The sequence below is a fragment of the Grampus griseus genome (genome assembly GCF_964374135.1).
Source record: "Grampus griseus genome assembly, chromosome: 10".
Lineage (NCBI taxonomy): Eukaryota > Metazoa > Chordata > Mammalia > Artiodactyla > Delphinidae > Grampus > Grampus griseus.
The window spans coordinates 64063253-64083494 of record NC_139004.1 but is presented as its reverse complement, the minus strand read 5'-3'; the positions used below and the strand labels follow the sequence as shown (position 1 = coordinate 64083494).

At 51.0% G+C, this 20242-nt stretch overlaps 1 protein-coding gene across 2 annotated transcripts; it reads left to right on the top strand.

Annotated features, from left to right (window-relative positions):
* Positions 1 to 3637: 3637 nt before the first annotated feature.
* CSPG5 (chondroitin sulfate proteoglycan 5) lies at positions 3638 to 16796 on the top strand (the record flags this gene model as incomplete). 2 transcript variants are annotated; one of them, XM_082664272.1, is made up of 5 exons in its annotated part: positions 3638 to 3734; positions 4417 to 5536; positions 8355 to 8543; positions 10412 to 10487; positions 16635 to 16796. In XM_082664272.1, 5 exons carry the CDS (start codon positions 3638 to 3640, stop codon positions 16794 to 16796), a joined length of 1644 nt encoding a protein of 547 aa, XP_082520398.1. The 2 variants fall into 2 exon arrangements, with proteins under 2 accessions (XP_082520398.1, XP_082520399.1); XM_082664273.1 differs by lacking the exon at positions 10412 to 10487 and having other exon boundaries at positions 16635 to 16786.
* Between the last annotated feature and the right edge of the window lie 3446 nt (positions 16797 to 20242).

Genomic DNA, 20242 nt, shown 5'->3' with positions numbered 1-20242 from the left:
GAGAGGAGGTGGTGGTCAGCACAAAGAACTCAGGCCCCCACCCCTTGGCTCTTCCCTTCTTCTGGTAAAGGTGCAAGAAGGACCATTCCCAGCAGCCCATCACCAAAAATGTCGCAGAGCTGACTGCCCTGCAGCCCAGAACCAGGTGTCTATGCAGCACACTGGCAGGAGAGAAGCCATGCTAGATGTCCCTTTCTGACTGATACAGAATGTAAGTCTGGACTGCTGTGTTGTACTCTGTTAAGAGAACACAGCATTAACTTTTAAACACCCAGGTGGAAGTGGTGGGCAGGGCGAGAGGCTGGGCTTCCATTCAGCCAAGTGAGGCCCTACCTCTGCATCCTGATTCCTCTTCTGAAATCAAGAAGCAAGAATGAAAAGCCTCCATATTAAAATGAAAAGATTTGAAATTAAGATCTTAGTTCAAATTCTGGCCTTACCACTTCATTAGCATGATCTCAGCATCCATTTGCAAGTGTGTAAAATGACCAGTAAAACATTAATAGTATGGTTGTGCAGAATAAGACAAATTAGAGCACTAAGAAAACTAAAAACTCAGGCAAATGGGGCTTCCCTGGTGGCGCAGTGGTTGAGAGTCTGCTTGCCGATGCAGGGGACATGGGTTCATGCCCCGGTCCGGGAAGATCCCACGTGCCGTGGAGCGGCTGGGCCCGTGAGCCATGGCTGCTGAGCCAGTGCGTCCGCAATGGGAGAGGCCACAACAGTGAGAGGCTCGCATACCCCCCAAAAAAAAGAAAACAGGAAAATGGTAGTGGTTACTACTGAGGACTTAAAGCCAGGAACTGTGCTACTTCCTGTTCAGACTGAAGTATGCCCCCAGCGACGGCAACAGGAGCAGCTATGCCCTGGACAGCAGCCCCCTGGCAAAGTTGGTGGCTTTCTATGCACAGGGCGGCAGGCTGTAGCCATGGCAATGGGCCTTGTGCCTGCCTTGGTACTGCCAAACCCAGTGGGAACTTCAGAGGCATGCAGAAGCCATTGCCTCAAAGCATCCCTGATGCCCAAATGCATGAGACTTGAATGTGGGGACATGGGTGTAAGCTCTAGAGAGAGGTCAATTTCCCTTTCACTCCAGTTTCTATGCCTACCCTAGTAGCCCTTGTGCTCAGAAAAAAATATATATATCACATTCATTTGACACTGTATGGTTATTACCACTTTCACACATGAGACAGGATACTGACTCTCCCAACGTCACACAGATCTGATGCCAAATCCTGCTGTTGCAGTCACACTCCACTTCCTTGATGAGCTTCTGCTGTCTGTCTTGTGGAGGTGTCACCTAACCAGGTGTGCTGTGCTCGGTTCTGAAACTGCTGGTGAGATCTGCTAGGGAGGATCAGAATGAAACTGAATGGCAACAGTTGAGTTTAAAATCCCCAAATGAAGAAAGTAGTAACAGAATCTGTCTCCAGGGAAGGGAAGATGGTCATTGAGGAAGGAGATAGTTCATATTTTAACTTTATTTTATACCATGTGCTTGTTTTACTTAATTCAAAAATTGAATTTAAAAGGATATACTTAAATATTTCACAAAGTATATTAAAATGAGCTAATAAACTGGGGTAAGTAGAGCTTTAACAGAGGGATGGGAAAAGGGCCCCCATCCAGACCTTTCTTGTGAAAAACACAGGAGTGGTTGTCATGCTCTAGGCACCAAAGGACCCATCTGTGAGGCTTCCTTCCCACAAAGACTGGCCTCAGGAAGGAGGAGGTAGGCATGTACACCAAGATCCTCCACTCTGACAGCCATCACCCAAGAGTCAAGGAGACACAGAGAAGAGCAACACAGAGAATTGTACATAAGGCCAAAAGAAAAAAAGCTACAGGAAAGCAGAGATGGTGTTGGAGGGTGCATTAGTGCCTCTGGCAACAGGCAAGTGCAAAGTCCTGCCTGGCCCTCTGCTTAGAAAAGGTTGTATTTCAAACTGGTATTTACTCTCCCAGTGGCAACATGAAGCCATGGAAAGAGCCTCAGCAAGTCAGCCACTTTGCAGGAAGCTCCAGACCCACGGTTCTGGGGTGGGAGTACGATGGTTGCCATTCATTCATTTATGCCTCCTCCCCACCTTAGGGAGCCTCCCTCTGCACGAGGAGCTGTACACTCAAGTGTCTTGTGGTCCAATAGAGAATTGCTGTAGACAATGACATCAGGGCCAACGTGTCTAACTACTTGGGTCAGGCTAAGAAGGCGTCAGGGATGATGGAAAGGTGATAGGAACTGAGCTTTCTGGGTTGAGTTTGCCCAGCAGACCTGGAGAGGAGGGAACAACCAGGACAAGCAAGTAGACTGCAGCAGATCTAGTTCCAGTGAGAGAAACGAACTTTGAATCAAGGCAACCCCATCCAGAGACATGTACTAGAAAGAGATTAGGAGAATCTCTATCTTGGTCACTTAAGTGATTCCCTAGTGACAGAAATGAGAGTTTCTCAAATACCAGGGTTGCCACATCTCGAGCAGTAACCCCAGATATCATTTGGGTTACTAGATCAAGAGGCAGACAGTCGGTTTGGTGGACAAATTAGGTGACTAGGCCGTGACTCCCCAGCAAGCAGGGATCCAGAGATGAGTGGTTTTGGACGGCAGAGTGAGCTTTGGACAGGGCACACAGACGGTGGCCTGGCGTCCGCGTGTCCCCAGGCTGTGATCTAAGCCGCTAGCGACTACCCACCAACCTGAGCTTTGGTGGCCCGGGACACATGGGCGGGGTGGGGGGGGATGTATCCTGGAGAGGGAGGAAGGAACCGGCATTAAAGGCCGCTCCCCAGGCTGCCCTGCGGAGGCGAGAGGGAAGGCATTGTAGCCACAGTTCCAGGAAGGTCTTGCCCCCTGCCCCCGGGATGCGTTCCGGCCAGCCTGGCTGTGCAAGGTCGGGGGCTTTGGCTGCAGACGGATTAGGTCTGATCCGATTAGGACCTGGGAGGTCCACTTCGCCCCCTTGCCTGGCGCTGTCAGCGACCGTCCCTCCCTCGTGGGGACTCGGAGACCTCCCGGAGACCCTTCTCCGCCCCGAACACAGGGTTGGCGCAGAAATCCGAGAGGCTCCGTGCCCCCCGGGTTTGGCTCACTGCCACACTGCGGGCTCGGGCTTCCGCCCCCTGCAGCCCTTCCGAGCCCCGCCCGGAGCCTGCGGGTGTCTGCGTCCCCGCCTCCTTGCTTGTCGCTTGGCGGGTGGGTTCCTCGCGGGTGGGGGCCCCGTGCCAGCCCTCCACTGGTGGCCCCGCCCCGCAGGTCTCCCGCCAGTGCACCTGGCAGCTAACGCCACCCGCGGCGCTGTGCGCCTGCACCCGCGCTACCCAACGTCCGTTTGTCTCCGCATCCGGAGCCGGGGGTCTGTCTGTCCCCCTGGCAGGCGGACTGAGCAGGGCAAGCGTCAGAGCTACGTGCGGCGGGGCGGGCGGGGTGGGGGCGGCGCAGAGCGCGGCGGCCGCGGCGAGGGAGGCGGGGAGGCGCGGCGCGCCGGGGACAGCGGCGGACGGCGGCGGCGGCATGCGGCTTCTCCCGTTGCCCATCGTGGGCTGATACGCCCGCAGCACCGGCGGGAGGCGCGGCGGCCGGCGAGCCGAGGGCGCAGCCAGCCGGGCAGACCGCGGACAGCGGTCGGGACGCCGCGCCATGGGTCGAGCCGAGGGCGGGGTCCCGGGTCGGGGGCCGCCGCCGCTGCTGCTGCTTCTGGGGGCCACGCTGGTCCTCGCCACTGGGGCCGCACCGGGTAGGTACCGACGGCGACCGGGACCCCAGCAGCTCTCGCGCCCCACCCTGAGTCAGGGTCCCACTGGCTTCGGGTACAGGCGGAGTCCGCGAGCTGTGGCAAGGGGGCGGGGCAGCGCCTTGCCTGCAGCCCGGGCGGGGGAAGGGGCGCACGACGAGATGGGAGACTTGGGGGAGGCCGAGTGGTGGGTGGCGGCCCCTACTCTGGTGTGCGGACCCAGGTGTTGGCTGGGGAAGGGGTCTGGTGGGCGGAGCCTGAGGGTGAGACTTCGGGGCGGGACCTGGAGGTGATGGGGGGGCGAGAGGATGAGAGTTCGGGGCGGGGCCCTAAGGGTGCGACTCCTGGGCGGGGCCTAGAGGTGGAATGGAGCCCCGAGGGTAAGATTTATGCCAGGAGCTGGAGTCGGGGGCCTCCCTCGTTAGACTGCGGGTGGTGTAGGGGGCGGGGCCTTACGCTTGGGGGCGGGGCCTGAGCGAGGAAACGTTTGGCTGGGTGTGCTCCCTGGCTTATGGGGCGGGCTCGGGGCGGGACTTAACGATGGGGCGTGGCCTTGGGAAATCTTGAAGCTGAGGCCTAGGGCTGGCGGGGGTCTGGGAGAGCAGCCGCGGCGGGGCGGGGCGCAGCCCAAGGCCCTACCACGGCCGCTGCCCTGACGCCAGGCCCCTCTCCCTCCCTCCCACAGTGCGTGAGGCGGGCAGAGCCGTCGAGGCAGACAGGCAGGTGAAGAGAGTCCTGGCATGGGAGCCGCGTGCTAACGGCACGCGGGAGAAGGCCGGCCCACCAGCAGCTGGGGAAGATGAGACCTCTCGGACTGCGCCCGGCGGCGAGCATGCGGTGGTGGGCCCTGGGGTCGGGCCAGAGGAGGCTCTGGAGGCATCGGCGGCGGTGACAGACACAACCTGGCTGGAGGCGGACAACCCAGGCCTGGGCGGAGTGACGGCAGAGGCGGGCAGCGGCGACACCCAGGCCCTTCCAGCCACGCTCCCGGCTCCCGACGAGGCCCTCGGGCAGTCATCGACGCCCCCCGCCACCCCCGAGGCTACAGAGGCCAACGGGCCACTCTCCCCCACTCCTGGCGACAAGCTGAGCCCAGACCCTGAACTCCCCAAGGAGAGCCCCTTGGAGGTTTGGCTGAACCTGGGAGGCAGCACACCTGACCCTCATGGGCCAGAGCCCACGTACCCCTTTCAGGGCACACTAGAGCCCCACACGGCGTCAGATATAATTGACATCGACTACTTCGAAGGATTGGATGGTGAGGGCCGTGGCGCCGACCTGGGGAGCTTCCCTGGGTCTCCAGGTACCTCAGAGCACCACCCTGATCCTGGGGAAGAGACCCCTTCCTGGAGCCTGCTTGACTTATACGATGACTTCACCCCCTTTGATGAATCTGATTTCTACCCTACCACATCCTTCTATGATGACTTGGATGAAGAAGAGGAGGAAGAGGAGGATGACAAGGACGCAGCAGGAGGCAGAGACCTGGAAGATGAAAATGAAAATGACCTTCTAGTGCCCACTGAGAAACCTGGTCTGGGGCCCGGGACAGGCCAGCCCACCGGTCGGTGGCATGCTGTCCCTCCACAGCATACTCTGGGGATGGTCCCCGGCAGCAGCATCGCCCTCAGGCCCCGCCCAAGAGAGCCAGGCAGGGACCTGGCCCCAAGCGAGAATGTCACTGAGTGCCGCAGTGGCTTTGTGCGACATAACGGCTCCTGCCGGTCAGTGTGCGACCTCTTCCCAAGTTACTGTCACAATGGCGGCCAGTGCTACCTGGTGGAGAACATAGGGGCCTTCTGCAGGTAAGGGTGTGGCAGGCAGGTTCCCGGGGGCTTGTCAGAGAACTCCTGGAGAGGGCATGGGAGGCTGTCTCAGCAGAGAGGGGAATGTGACAGGCACAGCTTCCCAGAGGTTGTGCATTCACAGAAGTCCCAGGTCAAGGGATAGTCACAGCAAATATTCTATAGAATTACATCTTATGTGCACTTCCTGTGATCTCATCACTAGGAGAGTTTCCTCAGAAATAAGATTGTGTATTTCCTCTAAGTGTTGTGTCCTTTACCAAACCAGTAAACTATAGAGGCAAAACGAAGGGACTCGGCTAAAGATTTTGGAAAAGGCCTTTGCTGGCTTGAGGGCAAGTTCTTGTTGGCGAGTTCTGACTAAACTAGTAGAAGGAGTAGGCCCATAAATGTACTGAGAGGAGAGAGAACTGCTGACCACTTCCTCTGAGCCATGTGTGTGGCAGGAGGAAGGCCCTGTGACCCTGTGGGGCACATGCCTGGGGTGGCACATAAAGTCACAGTGAAGACCTTCTCGTTGGGAGCAGACCCAGAGAGCAGCCATTCGAACAGGTCAAGTCAAGCAGAGTGTCTTTCCTGGCATAGCAGTTGTGGTGGGGTTTCTTGACTTTGGGTCGTGGCTTTGTCCCTCCTACCTTGATTGTTGTCTTCCTGGGGATACCCAATCCAGCATATTTTAAAGACCCAGAGAGTTTAGCGTCAGAGTAAGGATATTGTCTGCAACCACCATCCCATGCCTCATCAGTAATTACCCCATACACCTGCCGTCACAGCAAGGTAGTTAACCTGCTGGAGAGCTCACTGGCTTATTCTGGAAGAAGCACAAGTCCGGGGTGACCTGGGTGGTTTGCTTGTCTCCATCCTTTACAGGCTCTAGAAGTGGCATGGAGGCCTCAGATTCTTCCTGGGACTTGTTTCCACTGGTCCTAGGAGGAGCAAATCTGGGTGTCTCTTTTTAAAGTGTCATTCCTGATGTTTCTTTTTCTTGGTCTCTTTGGAGGTATGTGAAGAATTCAAATTTCTGTAGGTCTTAATGTTCTGGTAGAAGAATAACATACAGAAGGCATGAATGCTGCGCCTTTGGCGCCTTTGTCATTAAAGCTTAAGTTCCAGTTCCTTCCCATGAAGTTCTTCTTCCCTGTAAATGATCATGACGTTAGCGTCACTCATATCGGATGTGTCCACACAGTTCTGATTGGAGTTGTCCAGCCATTGCCAAAAAGAGGGACTGTGATCAAGAAATTATGGCAACGAGACCTTGCTGGTTGGTTAAGGGCTACCAGAAATGAGGAAACCCTGTGATTTTGCTCCTCAGCCTCTAGTTGGGGGGACTACAGTAATGATTATAGCCTGGGAACTATGGAATCTGCAAAATTGTAATCTTTCAACCTATTGGGGGCCTGAGTTTTCACCTTCAAAGTAAGCTCCCCATCAGAGTATGAAATTTGGAGCCCTTGCTGCCTCTGGAGAGCTAGACAGTTCCCAGAACCTCCTGGAGCTATCAGAGGACTCCCAAATGGAAGAGTAAGCATGTCCTCACTGAGCAGCATGCCTGTACTGACCATGGATCCTCCAGTGGCTCCTGCCTCAGAAGGGCTTCACACAAGTCCACTCCAGCTCCCCTTGCACAGCTTCCATCCCAGGATCACAGTGGGCCTCCCTACCAGAGCAGAGATTCCTCCTCTGGTGGGTACACCCAGGCCCAGCCCTGGCTTGGAAACTGTTTTGCATTCCACTCACAGGAGGCTGCTGAGCCCTTGGTTGCATACTGCAGCATGCCTTTGTCTCTGTCACACCGACCACTGCAGAGAAATGAGCAGAGCTATGGCTGAACTTCTCTAGAATGGTCGGTTAGAGGGATCTTCTTTCCCTGCCATCCTCCAACAGCCCCCCACGACTGCAAAGCGGCAGTTGGAAAAGAGAAAATTCCCTGCTAGCCTCGTATCCCTGCCCTATTCTAGGTGTGGAGTACCTAATTCTTCCATGCAAAATTTCCCCGTTTCTGGACCCCTTTCTCTTGTCTGTCATTCACCCTGAGGTTCATGTCCTCCCTCCTTTGCCTGCCTCTGTATCCTTCCACATTTTTCCTCTTTGAAGCAGCCTGGTTCCCATGGAAACAGCAATGTCACTGGAAGAGTTGGAGCCTGGGAATGTCCCAAGGGCAAGAGAAAGTCACTCAACGAAAGGACTGAAACCCACCCAGAGGGTTGATTCTCACTCTGCTTTCATGACAGTTCTCATGGTAATAGGACTGGAAGCTTTAGGGGCAGCACTTTGGGGGCTGCAGAGATAAGGGAGAGTATACATCTGTCTTTGTGTTTGTTCTTATCTGTCGCTTCCTTATTTTTCAGTGTCTGGTTAGCCACGTGAACTAGATGGGACTGCAATGCCACAAGATAGGTTTTTCACGTTGTGTAGGGTGGATCCTACTACTTTGTAGCTGTAGCTCCTGTTAGTCTTGTTTTCCATCTTTTTTTTTTTTCACCAGAGCCCAGGGGGGTTGGGGCGGTCTGGGGGGATCTGGGAGAATCCTGTGATTATTCTCACGGAGGTGGAAAACGAGGGTTCCCTTCCCTCCTGGAAACTGAGTTTGCTCAGTTTCTCAGCTCCCCGGTTACCTCATTTGTGTCATGAACCTCTTCATGGAATGGTTGTAAGGACAAGGCAACAATAGCAACCATAAGGTCTGCACAGATGGGGGCCCCAAAGTCCCACTAGGAGCAGGCGGTTGAGGGAAGTCCTGGGGTCAGGGGCCAGGCCCTCACTGCGGCCACGGCTGCCAGCCCATCGCCTCAGTCTCACCCTGTCACCGCTGCAGGTGCAACACACAGGACTACATCTGGCACAAGGGGATGCGCTGCGAGTCCATCATCACTGACTTCCAGGTGATGTGTGTGGCCGTAGGCTCGGCCGCCCTTGTGCTGCTCCTGCTCTTCATGATGACGGTGTTCTTCGCCAAGAAGCTCTATCTGCTCAAGACAGAGAACACCAAGCTGCGCAGGACCAAGTGAGTCTGTGACAGCCAACCCCACCCCATCTGACCCAGGGATGTAGTCCTGAGGGTTTCTGGCACCTGCTCTCCATCCCTGGTTGTGTTTTTCATACCAAAAATTCACCCAAGCGTAACCATTCCTACACAGAATGTGCTGGAATTGCAGCCGAGGTTAAGCCCCTGTGGCACACTGCAGCTGCCCAGCACCATTCCACACACACACACACACACACACACACACACACACACACACACACACCGCCGTATAGAAGGTGCTTAGAAAAGGTAACCTGAGTATAGCAGCTCCCAACTCTGGTCAAGTACGTTACTGTGCTCGGTCCCCCACCCCCACCTGACTGCACCTGCTTCCTGGGTCTCTGACAGCCAGTGGCCAGCGTGAGGATTTTGCTCACAAATCAGCATGAAGTGACTCCAGCTCCCTCAGATCTGCTGTCACTCAATACCAGCTCCTCCTCAGTGAGAGGGTCTAGCACTGCAGTGCGTTGCTTTCCAAACTTGTCAATCCTTGGTCCAGGCAGAAGGGCAGAGGACTCAAGGAAGCCCTCCTAAGTAGAATGTGGGGGGTGGTGAGACCCCGGCCCTCACTTTCTCCACTGTGGATTCTAAGGGCTGTGTGGGGATATGGAGTCTCATTTCAGCTCTTAGAAGAGGAGTGACTACTGTGCACATGTGAGAATCAGCATGCATTTACCCTTTAAGTCCATGCTTGAACACTCGAATGTGACCTTACACACTATGAGAGAATCACTGTGGTCACTAAGCAAAGTAAAGAACCTTCTGAAATGTCACAGGAGTCACAGAAGGAGGAGACTGGAGTTCAGCTTCCTCGGGACCCAAGAGACAATTTATGCAGACCTGCCGCCCACCCCCCATTTCAACCTGTTGTCCAAGTAATCCCCTCCCCCTGACCCGAGACTCCCTCCAGAGAACGTGACCAAAGGACTTGCCCCGGGTCCTGGGAAAAGGACAAAACGCCATCTGTTGCTCCTTTGCTGGGTGAACTCGTGAGATGTGCAGATGCCAGCAGCTCTCTGCAGCCTTTCAGCTAACCGTTGTGGGCCTGCAAGGGCCTCTGCATTGTGCCTGTGCATTGAGGCGGGCTGCATCTGTGCCTGTGATCACAAGCCAAGACCCTTGGCTCCTCACGCTGACACCAGAGGGTTGGAGTGGCGGGGAGGGTCAGGGTGGGGACGGGACCACCGATCAGGGCTGCTGCAGATAGGAGAGAAGAAGCAGCTGCCAGGCGAGTGGAGAAGCAAGAGCTGAGGCCCAGGGAAGGGCCTCCTAGGTCGTCCTCCTGTAGTTGGTTATGTGTTTTGTGCAAAACATGGCTTCCGCAGCCCTTCAGCTCAGATGCCGCCTCCCTTTTTTCCTTCTGCATACCTTCTTTCTTTCCCAAGCCTGGTTACTGCTCTGAAAATGCTGCATGTACCCAGTGCACTACAGATACTGCTGCAGCTTATTGATTCTAAGATACACGTTTTTTTTCACATATTAACATCTCTGAAACTGGATTGTGTCTTACAGTCGCTGGCATCTTATAACCACTGTTGGCCTGATGGCAGTCATGATGTAGTTGTAATTGTCTGGCATGCACAGACGTGGTCATAGCTGTTCATATCATTGTCAGTTCTTTATCTAAAGTCTAAATGAGCTCCTTAAAGTGTGTAATAAAAACTCTAGGTGATAAGAAAGCATTGGATCATGGTTTAAATGGTAGAAGATTTTTCTTAGTGGTACATCAAATAGTGGTGCATCTGTGGCATTTGATGAAATACAGTCCCTGACCCATGAAGCTTCTATCAGATTTTGCTGTGATCGTTTCACTTACATTTTTCCCTTCTCTCTTCTGTCCTAACCAGCAAATTCCGGACCCCATCTGAGCTCCACAATGATAACTTCTCCCTCTCCACCATTGCTGAGGGCTCTCACCCAAACGTAAGGAAACTTTGCAACGCTCCCCATACCTGCTCCCCCCCATGCCTGTGCCTTGGCTCTCTATGATAATGTTATCTGTCAGGTAACTTGTCTTCTTCACATCTGTCCTTGTGCAGGCTCCAGCCCCTGGCCACATCTCTGGTCCACTTCAGAGTGTGGAGCCACTCTTCAGAGCTCTGAGGATCAGGATAGGGCAGGCAGTTGGGGCCGTGAAAGTGAGAATAAGGGCGTGATGGTGTACCACTTCCCGGACAAACAAAGTTATACAAAGTACAGAAGATCTGTTTCTAGGATGACACATGATTTTTAGCTTCACCTAGGCTTTAGAAGTCTGATTTTTGTCTTTCTATTTTCTATATCAAGGAGAAAGGCTCCGCTTTCATTGCTAGGGAATTTCCTGCTGGTCATTGAAGCAAATGGTGGTTGCTCTTTAGGATGAGTGGGAAAACCTCTGGGATGGCTGGAAAAACAGTGTCTTTGACACTGTTTTGAGGACCCTAAAAATGAGCAGGCTTATATACATTGGTTACGGCTGAGGTAAGCACAAAACACTTATGGTAGGGTGGAAGCTTAAGTCTAGGGGTGAATCTGTCCTTAGGAGTATAGGCTCATAAATACAAGTTGAAACCCAATAAAAGGTCCCAATAGACCATTTTCTAAAGACACTGGCCCAGTGTGTTATCTGGACCAGACTAACCAGTCAAATACTGGGTACTGTCAGAATTTCAGAAATAAAACAGAAACCACCCAAACCCCAAATCATATCAGATCCAAACGCAAGAATTCTGCACATGACACAGGCTCCATACCTCCAGGTAAATGCATCATTACGCAGATAACGGAGTGAAACTAAGACTTTTCAGATGGAAACAGTGGAGTTTAAGAGGAAATTTTGAAGAAGTTCTTTGAAATAATGGGCCATAGAGTATAAGAGCTCACAGGGGCCTTCACAGTCTAGGCCAGTGCTGTCCAGAGGGACTTTCTGTGAGATAGAAAAGTTGTGTGTCTGTACTGTCCACTACAGCAGCCATCAGCTACCTGTGGCTTCAGAACTCTCGGAATGTGGCTAGTACCACCATATTGGACAGCACAGATCTAGACCATTGTCTTCTTTTTATAGGTGGGGAAAGTGTAGCCCCAGAAGGAGAAAGAGAGAATAATAGTACATGAGACCTTGATCACCAGATCCCAGAAAAGAAAAGCTTGGCCTGGTGGAGGAGGAGCAAAGGGGTCTATTTAAAATAAGAAACGAAAGAGGCCAATTTAGGATAATTTTTTTAAAGTCTTTGATATAAAGGGTAGAGAAAGAACATACTTGTTATGCACCAAGATATTAATAAGTTCAAGATGGACATAATAACCAAGAGAACAACATGTCCTGTAATCGCTGAGATTGGTAACCACTTTAATCAACCCACAAGGATATAGGATGAGCCTTATCTTGGGACACCCTATCCCTACCTTACCAGGCCTCTTGCAGTGATGTGCATTTAGTTGTCATTTATGGACTACTAGTGAATGATGGCCTGCCATGGGGTCTCTCAGGTCCACTGTCTGATCTGCCATCTCGTACATGTGGGACAGCAGGCCTGACCCATACAGTGGTGCCTGCAGTCAGGGTGTTTATTGTCCATGGAGTGTGAGGGTCCTTAGCAAAGTTTCCGACTCATGCATTTCGGGCACCCTTGTTATGTCCACCTTTCCTCTTCACCAAGATGGAGGGGAAAGAAATAGCTCCTCTTGGAGGCCTTGGTTGCATGAGCCAATACAAAGGTTTCCAGTTCTTCTTGGCCTGAGCCAACTTTGTGAAAGCAAGGCATTTGTCCATGAAAGCTGCCACTGACCTTGAGTTCAGAATATGGCAAAACAGAGGGGCTTTCCTGGTGGCGCAGTGGTTAAGAACCAGCCTGCCAACAACGCAGGAGACACGGGTTTGAGCCCTGATCCGGGAAGATCCCCCATGCCACGAAGCAACTAAGCCCATGCGCCACAACTACTGAGCCTGCGCTCTAGAGCCCGCGAGCCACAGCTACTAGCCCGTGTGCCACAGCTACTGAAGCCAGCCCGCCTAGAGCCCGTGCTCCCAACAAAAGAATCCACCACAATGAGAAGCCCACGCACCGCAACAAAGAGTAGCCCCCACACACCGCAACTAGAGGAAAAAGCACGTACGAAGACCCAATGCAGCCAAAAATAAATAGATAAATGAATAAATTTTTAAAAAAAAGAATATGTCAAAACAAAAATGGAATGGAGCAGGGTGGTCAGCCATGGTAGACTCTGCCTGAGAAGGGCCATGGGGTTGTCTGGGCAGCACTCGGGGCATCCCTCAGCGAAGTCGTGCTCTCTAGCTCCTCTTGGATCTTGAGGGCCATTTCCACCTGGCATCCTTCCCTCAGCTTGTGCCCCAGGACACATCCTGTCCTTTCTGCCAAAACTCTGAGCATGTGAGGGGGTGACTCTCCTGTCCAGCAGGTGGATTTTCTACAAACTTCATCTCTAATTCCCTCCACCCAGCCCAGAAGTCAGACTCGGTCATAGTCAAGATCTTGTGGGCATTGACAGTTAAGACAGTTGCTGCTTTATGATGAAGTGGAGCCCTAGCCCTTGCTTCAGCCACCACAGTGATTGCTTACAAGCGATGCTAGCAGCAGGATGAAAGTGAGAAAACCTCCAGGTGAGCTAGGAGCTGAAACGAGGGCACCTGAGTCAAGCCTGCTCATTTAGTCTCCCCATCCCTCTCCCTTCACCCCTCAAATTTCCTTGTTGGTTTTGGCATCTCCTAAAATTTTGGAGAGTTTTATTTATCTTAGTAGAGGGGTTCTTTCTTTTACATAAGTCAAGGAGATTGAATGGGTCATTTTCCTACCCAGTTTCAGTGATCTCTGTAAGCCACACTCTGAAAAGATTTCAAACAAACAAAAAAAACCATGCTGCTTTGGGTCTGGTGGGGGAAGGGTCCGTGGCTGGTGTCTGTGTAGAGGGCACGTCCCTTTCCTTTGCTACACGCATCGCTCTGTGCTGCTCCTCGCCTGGGCCCTCTGGACTGACCTGGGGCCCTGTGGCTGGTGAGCCAGCGGCCGAGTGCGTGTGAGTCTTCTGGAGCTGAGCAGCCAGCCTAGGAAAGGAACTTCGGAGGAAAAGGAAAAGCCCAAAGCTCCTCAGCCCCTGCTGTGGAGGTTTGCCGTTTTCCAGGAGGAATGGCGAGTGTGTAGGAAGCCGGGCGCTCTCCGGCTGCACAGCATGAGTGAAGTCACCTGAACTCCATGGGCAAACTGCCCAAGCGCTGAGAGCCACCCTGTTGGTTCTCACAGCTGTGCTGTTAGAGCAATGCATGGCTGTAACTTGGTCCTCCTGCGATTTGACAGACCTTCCAAGATGTCCCTTAGTGTTTCCCACCGCCATCCCACCCCCCAATTTAAACCTTTCTTACTTCCCAGTCTCTGTTTCTTCCATGTATTTGGTAAAACACTGACTGCCCACCCCATTCTGATAGAGGCTTGTGTCTGGACAAGCAGGCGTCCAGGCCTGAACCCCTGGCTAAAGGATGCCCATGCCGCTGGGGCAGAATGCCAGAAACAGTTCCCAGGACTTAGACCAGAGGGAAGTCCAGTTCCCTCTTGATGAGGGACTTCCACCAAATCAAAGGCGCATAATCCTTCTGCTGAGGGATTCAGCAACCCTAGGCTTAAGAGGATGGAGCTCTGAGGGAAACACTTGGACTGGGATAGCTCCATCTTGGTCCAGACACACCCTCACCCGTTCTACATGTTGAAGGTACTTAGCTCATCTCATAGCATTGTCTGGATACGTGTGTTCCTTATTTTTAGGATCTACTATTTCCTCCTATTGACCCAGAAGGCAGCTTTCTCATCTGTCCAAATCCCATAAGCCCTCACGGTGCCAGTTTTAATTTGGGTCCCCACCCTCATGGCATCACAGTTTTGATGCCCAGGTCTATAAGACTCACCAAATCCACTTTTTTCACATTATGAGAATATCCCTGTGCCCCTGCATCCCCCCAAGGTGTGTGTGATGGGGTGGGAGTGGGGGCAGTTATCTTGAAAAACATGAAAGTGATTTCCACACTTGTAAGAGGAGAGGCGAGTACAGGCCATCTTGTTTTGCTTTTAGTTTTGCTGTGATCCAAAGTCCATTCTACTCAGGGTCTCAAGCGATCATGCCCAACGTCTTCCCCCACACAATACAGAAGTTCTGCCTCATTCTGCTTCCCTCTCTATAAAAAACCTGTGTGTGTGTGTGTGTGTGTGTGTGTGTGTGTGTGTGTGTGTGCGCGCACAAAATACACTTAATATATCAGGGCAATCTTTCCATCTCAGCACATATACATTTATGCCATTGAACAGTTTTTTCTAAACCTCTGCAAGCAGTGGTAGAAAATATCAAGTGCCTATGCGTGCTGTGCGCAGCTGCCTTGCCTGAAACCTGCCTCAGCACAGAATGAAGTTCATTTCCTCTTGTGCTTGTCTCACTGGAAATGGGGAACATGTGTTCCGCTGTTGTCTGTAAATTACTCCTGAGGTCTTTGAAACTCTATCAAATTGTTCTGTTCAAGCTGGTCTTCTGGGAAAGTGCTAAGTGAGGCTGGAGCAAGGGGCAGGTAACAGTGATTTCTACATGCACAGTACGTTTAAACACCCGTAGCAACCGATGTAGGCCTGGAGCCTTTCCCTACTTTCCAACTAGTCACTTGCCTGACCTAGTGCCATTATGGGTCAAATTCAGTAGCAGGGAGCATGGACAAGAGCTCAGTTTTTTGTGTGTTTTTTAATTTATTTATTTGTTTATTTTTGGCTGCGTTGGGTCTTCTTTGCTGTGCGCGGGCTTTCTCTGGTTGCGGTGAGCAGGGGCTTGTCTTTGTTGCGGTGCACGGGCTTCTCATTGTGGTGGCTTCTCTTGTTGCAGAGCCCGGGCTCTGGGTGCACAGGCTCAGTAGTTGTAACTCATGGGCTCTAGAGCGCAGGCTCAGTAGTTGTGGCGCACGGGCTTAGTTGCTCCGCGGCATGTGGGATCTTCCCAGACCAGGGCTCGAACCCGTGTACCCTGCATTGGCAGGCGGATTCTTAACCACTGCGCCACCAGGGAGACCCAAGCTCACAGTTTTGTGGAGAATGCCTTGGTCCTTAAGCATGATGAGTACCTTGAATTTTGGTTAAAGCAAGAAAGGTCTGAGCTAGCTGATCAGATAGGGATGTTACCCTTCTTGCCATCCATGAACCTGCCTGGGTAGCTACATGACCTCTTTGATCAGCACAGTTCCAAGCACTTGAGAAAGAACTGAGGCCCATTGAGTTGCACAGGGTAAAATCCCCTCAGGCGGTCCTAAAGGAAAAGAGTAGTGGGAAGGCAGGCTTTGCTGTAAGAGTTCTCTGAGTGCAGTGTGGGTTTCCTGAAAACCTTTAACAAATTCAGTTCAGGTTCAGGAGCTTGTCACAGGGCTGCAGGCAGCACACGTGGATAGGCAGGAGGGCACGAGTACCAGTCAGAGATGGGTCATGAACCAGCAGCACAGGGCTTGGATTGAGGAAACACCTTGTAAGTTAGCATCTTTTGGTAGATAAATTCTGATAGGCAGAGGCTCACACATCTCCAGCCTCTAGTCAGAGAACATATATTTGCTGTGGGGAGAGAGGCCCTAATTTTGCCAGGAACAGCTCTGCACCTGACCACAGTCCAGTTTGTGCCCCACTGAATACACCGACAAGTCATGTTCCTGAACAAGACCTTTTTGTGAGAGCAGAACTCAACAAGATGGAGGGCCGTGTGAAGAGGGGCCAGGCAGAGCTCACCAACAGGTGAGGCTTTAGAGGGGCCAGGCCAAGTATTAAAAGGGACTGTTTCTCCCCAGTCTCTGCCAAAGAGAAAACCTCACACTGGCCTAAGTTAAACGTATTTGTAATGCAATTACCTGTCAAGTTTTCATCTATATCTGGCCAGTGTTTTTGAGGATGATGTTCCTAAAAAGTAGCTGCTAATGAGTCTCTTTGGTTCAGTCACGTCTCAGAGCTTTCTTCCTTTTTTCAGTTATGATTCTTTCAGCCAGATTGAAAAGTCTGAGATGTTATTTGATCCCTCTACCCACTGTCTCCTTCCCACCCCTCCCTCACCTTTTTTTTCCTCTTTCAGGATGATTCTAGTGCTCCCCATAAAATCCAGGAAGCTCTCAAGTCCTGCCTGAAAGAGGAGGAGCCATTTAACATTCAGAACTCCATGTCGCCCAAACTCGAGGGTGGCAAAGGTGACCAGGCCGACTTGGAGGTGAATTGTCTTCAGAACAACTTAACCTAAAGCAGAGCAAAAAGAGAGGAAATGGGGGTGGGGGGGTGGGGAGGGGAGAAGAATTATCTCCTCTTGTACAGAGTATTTCTTGTAACCATTTGTTAAACTCCTTTCTTTTTTCTGATCTCATGGCATGCTTTGTATTTTGTACAGGAGGGAAAAAACACAAAATATGCAAAGAACCTAAAGAGAATTGCATACATTGGATTGTTTTGTCTGTGCTGTCTGTACATTGCTTCTGCTGCTGTGATTTCTAAACCTATGCTGTTATTCAACTGACTTTTTTTTTGTACTTTGACCCACCTTTTTTTGAAATACCAGTAAAAAACAAAGTTCTTGAAATAAAACTTTTTAAAAAGCCATTTTCCTGATGTAATTTTTTCTACTCCCTACCCTTTCTTGTCAGTTTGAGTTGAATTCTTCCCTTCATTGTGTATTCATGTGTATTTATACATGTTTGAAATCCCAGAAATGGTCTATGTATTAGTCTGCTTGAGCCGCCATAACAAAATACTACAGACTGGGAGTCTTAAACAACAGACATTTATTTTCTGAGAGTTCTGGAGACTGGAAGTCCAAGATCAAAGTGCCAACAGAGTTGGTTTCTGGTGAGGCCTCTCTTTCTGGCTTGCAAACAGCCACCTTCTTGCTGTGTCCACACATGGCCTTTTCTCTGTGTGCATATGGAGAGAGAGAGAGCTCTCTGGTGTCTGTTCCTCTTTTTATAAGGATACCAGTCCTATTGGATTAGGGCCCTACTCTGATGACCTCATTTAACCTTAATTACCTTATCTCCAAATACAGTCACATTAGGGGTTAGGACTTCAACATGTGATATTTGGGGGGACACAATTCGATCCATAACAGTCTGTAGCACCTGTTAAGAATACTCTTTTTTTTATTTTTAATTTTTTAAAAAATTATTTATTTATTTTATTTTTGGCTGCATTGGTCTTCATTGCTGTGCACAGGCTTTCTCTAGTTGCAGTGAGTGCGGACTACTCTTCGTGTGGTGCGCAGGCTTCTCACTGGTGGCTTCTTTTGTTGCGGAGCACGGGTTCTAGGCACGCGGGCTTCAGTAATTGTGGCACGCAGGCTCAGTAGTTGTGGCTTGTGGGCTCTAGAGCGCAGGCTCAGTAGTTGTGGTGCATGGGCTTAGCTGCCCCGCGGCATGTGGAATCTTCCTGGACCAGGGCTCGAACCCGTGAACCCTGCATTGGCAGGTGGATTCTTAACCACTGCGCCACCAGGGAAGCCCTATCTTTCCTTCTTTCATAAATATTTATTCAGCACATACTCAGCCAGGAGTTATGCTAGATGCCAGGAACTCTAGATGAATAAGATAGATCCTAACCTCAAGAAGTTAACGGTGTACTTGAGAAACAGTCTTATAAACAAATAATTATAATACAATGTGTCAATACTTAATAGATGTATATACAGAGCTGTGAGAGCTGGAGTTATGAATTCAGAAAGGCTTCAAGGAGAGAGGTTTAAATTGGACTTTGAAGGTTGAGGGGGCATTTTTCAGGAAGATGCAGGAGAAGACATTCAAGGCAGAGGGAGAATACTCACAGGAAAGTTGTGCTATGTGACTAGAGATTGTGAGACAGAGAGGTCCTATGTGATGAGGTTGGAAAGGGCAATTTAGGACAGATTGCCAAGGTAGACAATGGTAAAGGCAGAGAGAATGGGGATTGTAGCAATCCAGGCAACAAATGAGGATGGATTAGAGAGAGTGTTAAGAGTTCAAATATCCAGAATTACTACTGGTGGTGAGAGTTTTCTAGAACTTTGCCTGTGTTCAATCTGTGATAATTCCAATAACTGGAATCCCCATGAGTATGTTTCTTTTGCCTAATTTCTGCTGATTCCCCCTGATTTGTCTCCTCTTGTGCCTCATTATTTTTTATTTTGTGCTGGACATTGTATTTGAAAAATTGTTTATTGAGATTTTCAGATCTAGGATGACTCTTCCTTTAGAGGGGGTTTTTGTTTGCTTCTGTCACATGGCCGGGGCACTAGAATTCTGAGATCACATTATTCCAGATTCAAAGTTGGAGATTTCCTGGCCACTGAAGGCAGACTGCGGACCTATCAGATTGTGCAAGGGCTGGTTTGCTTTCGGTTCATCCTTACCCCTTAGGGCACAACCATCTGGGGTCTCAGCCCAAAACAGGCAGTGGTTTATCAGTGTCCCACCTTTGGTGGACCCTGAACTCCAACACCCCCTGACCCCCAACCTTGCAAGACTTCCAGAAACACACAGCTCATTCTCTTAGTCACCTCTTCCAAATGGGCAAGTGCCTCCAGGGAAAAGTGGCCCTGAATGCTGGGCCTACCTGTCTGGATTCCTGTCCTCTCTGGGATGTCAGCCTAACAATTCTTTAGAATCTTGTTTGCTTGTTGATGCTTTTAAGATGTTTGTACAGCCTTTTGATTGTCCTTAGTGGAAGGGTTGGTCCAATTCACCTAGTCTCCCATTTATTGACAACAGAAGTCCTCTGTTTTCATCTTGGGACTCTTGCCCAGATGGCCTTCCACTGGTGCCATGAGCTCAGTCTGCTCCTTGCTATTGGATAAGGCCGCATATTGGGATTGTTGGCCTGTGTGTATTATGGTTTCCTAACCTGACCCGTATCCACTTTGGGAGGTTGGCATGGTTCTGCTTAGGACTTCCTGTAATCTCTGATTTAGGGGACAGACCTGTGTTTCATGGATAAGCACCTCTGGATCGTTCACAAGGAGGCCCAATCAAGAGGGATTGTATGTGAAAGCACTTTGTAAATTCTAAATCCCATCCAGACACAAAGGTTTATTGGTATTGTGTTTGTTTTGTTTTTCCCACAAGAATATTATGAAATGCAGACGAAAGCCCCGGCCCTATCCTACCTTCATAGCACATGCAAGAGGGATAGGAAAACCCAGATCAGAAGGCAACAGGAGATAGTGCAGGCCTAATGAATAGACTTACCTCGTGTTGCCAAGAGTCTTTGACCCAAAGGAGGGGCTGACATGTTGGAATAGGATATATTGATGTGTATCTGCGCCGACCCTCTTTCCTGCCTTGTGCTTGTGCTTCTCGGTGCTTACGCTCCATGGGGCTGGCCAGCATCCTCTCTGGGGACCTCCATCTCTGCTGTTCCCTCCTTCATCTGCGCCCACAGTAATTGCCTAGCACTGAGACATCCCCCTTCAGCATCCCCCTTGGTGCTTTTTTTTTAAGAGGATAGTCCCTGGAGACCTTCTTTGTGCTTTTTCCACCCCACTGCACAGCTTGTCCTGTGTCCTTCTCGCTAAAGAAAGGACAAACTGAAAATGTGGGTAACTTAGGCAGCAAGGAAGGAAAATCATTAGTCTGGGGAGCATTTCAGCACCGATGGGTCGTTTCACTTGGGAGAAGTGTACATGCGATGCTGAACCATCCGTTGATACAAGGCGTATCCTTTACACAC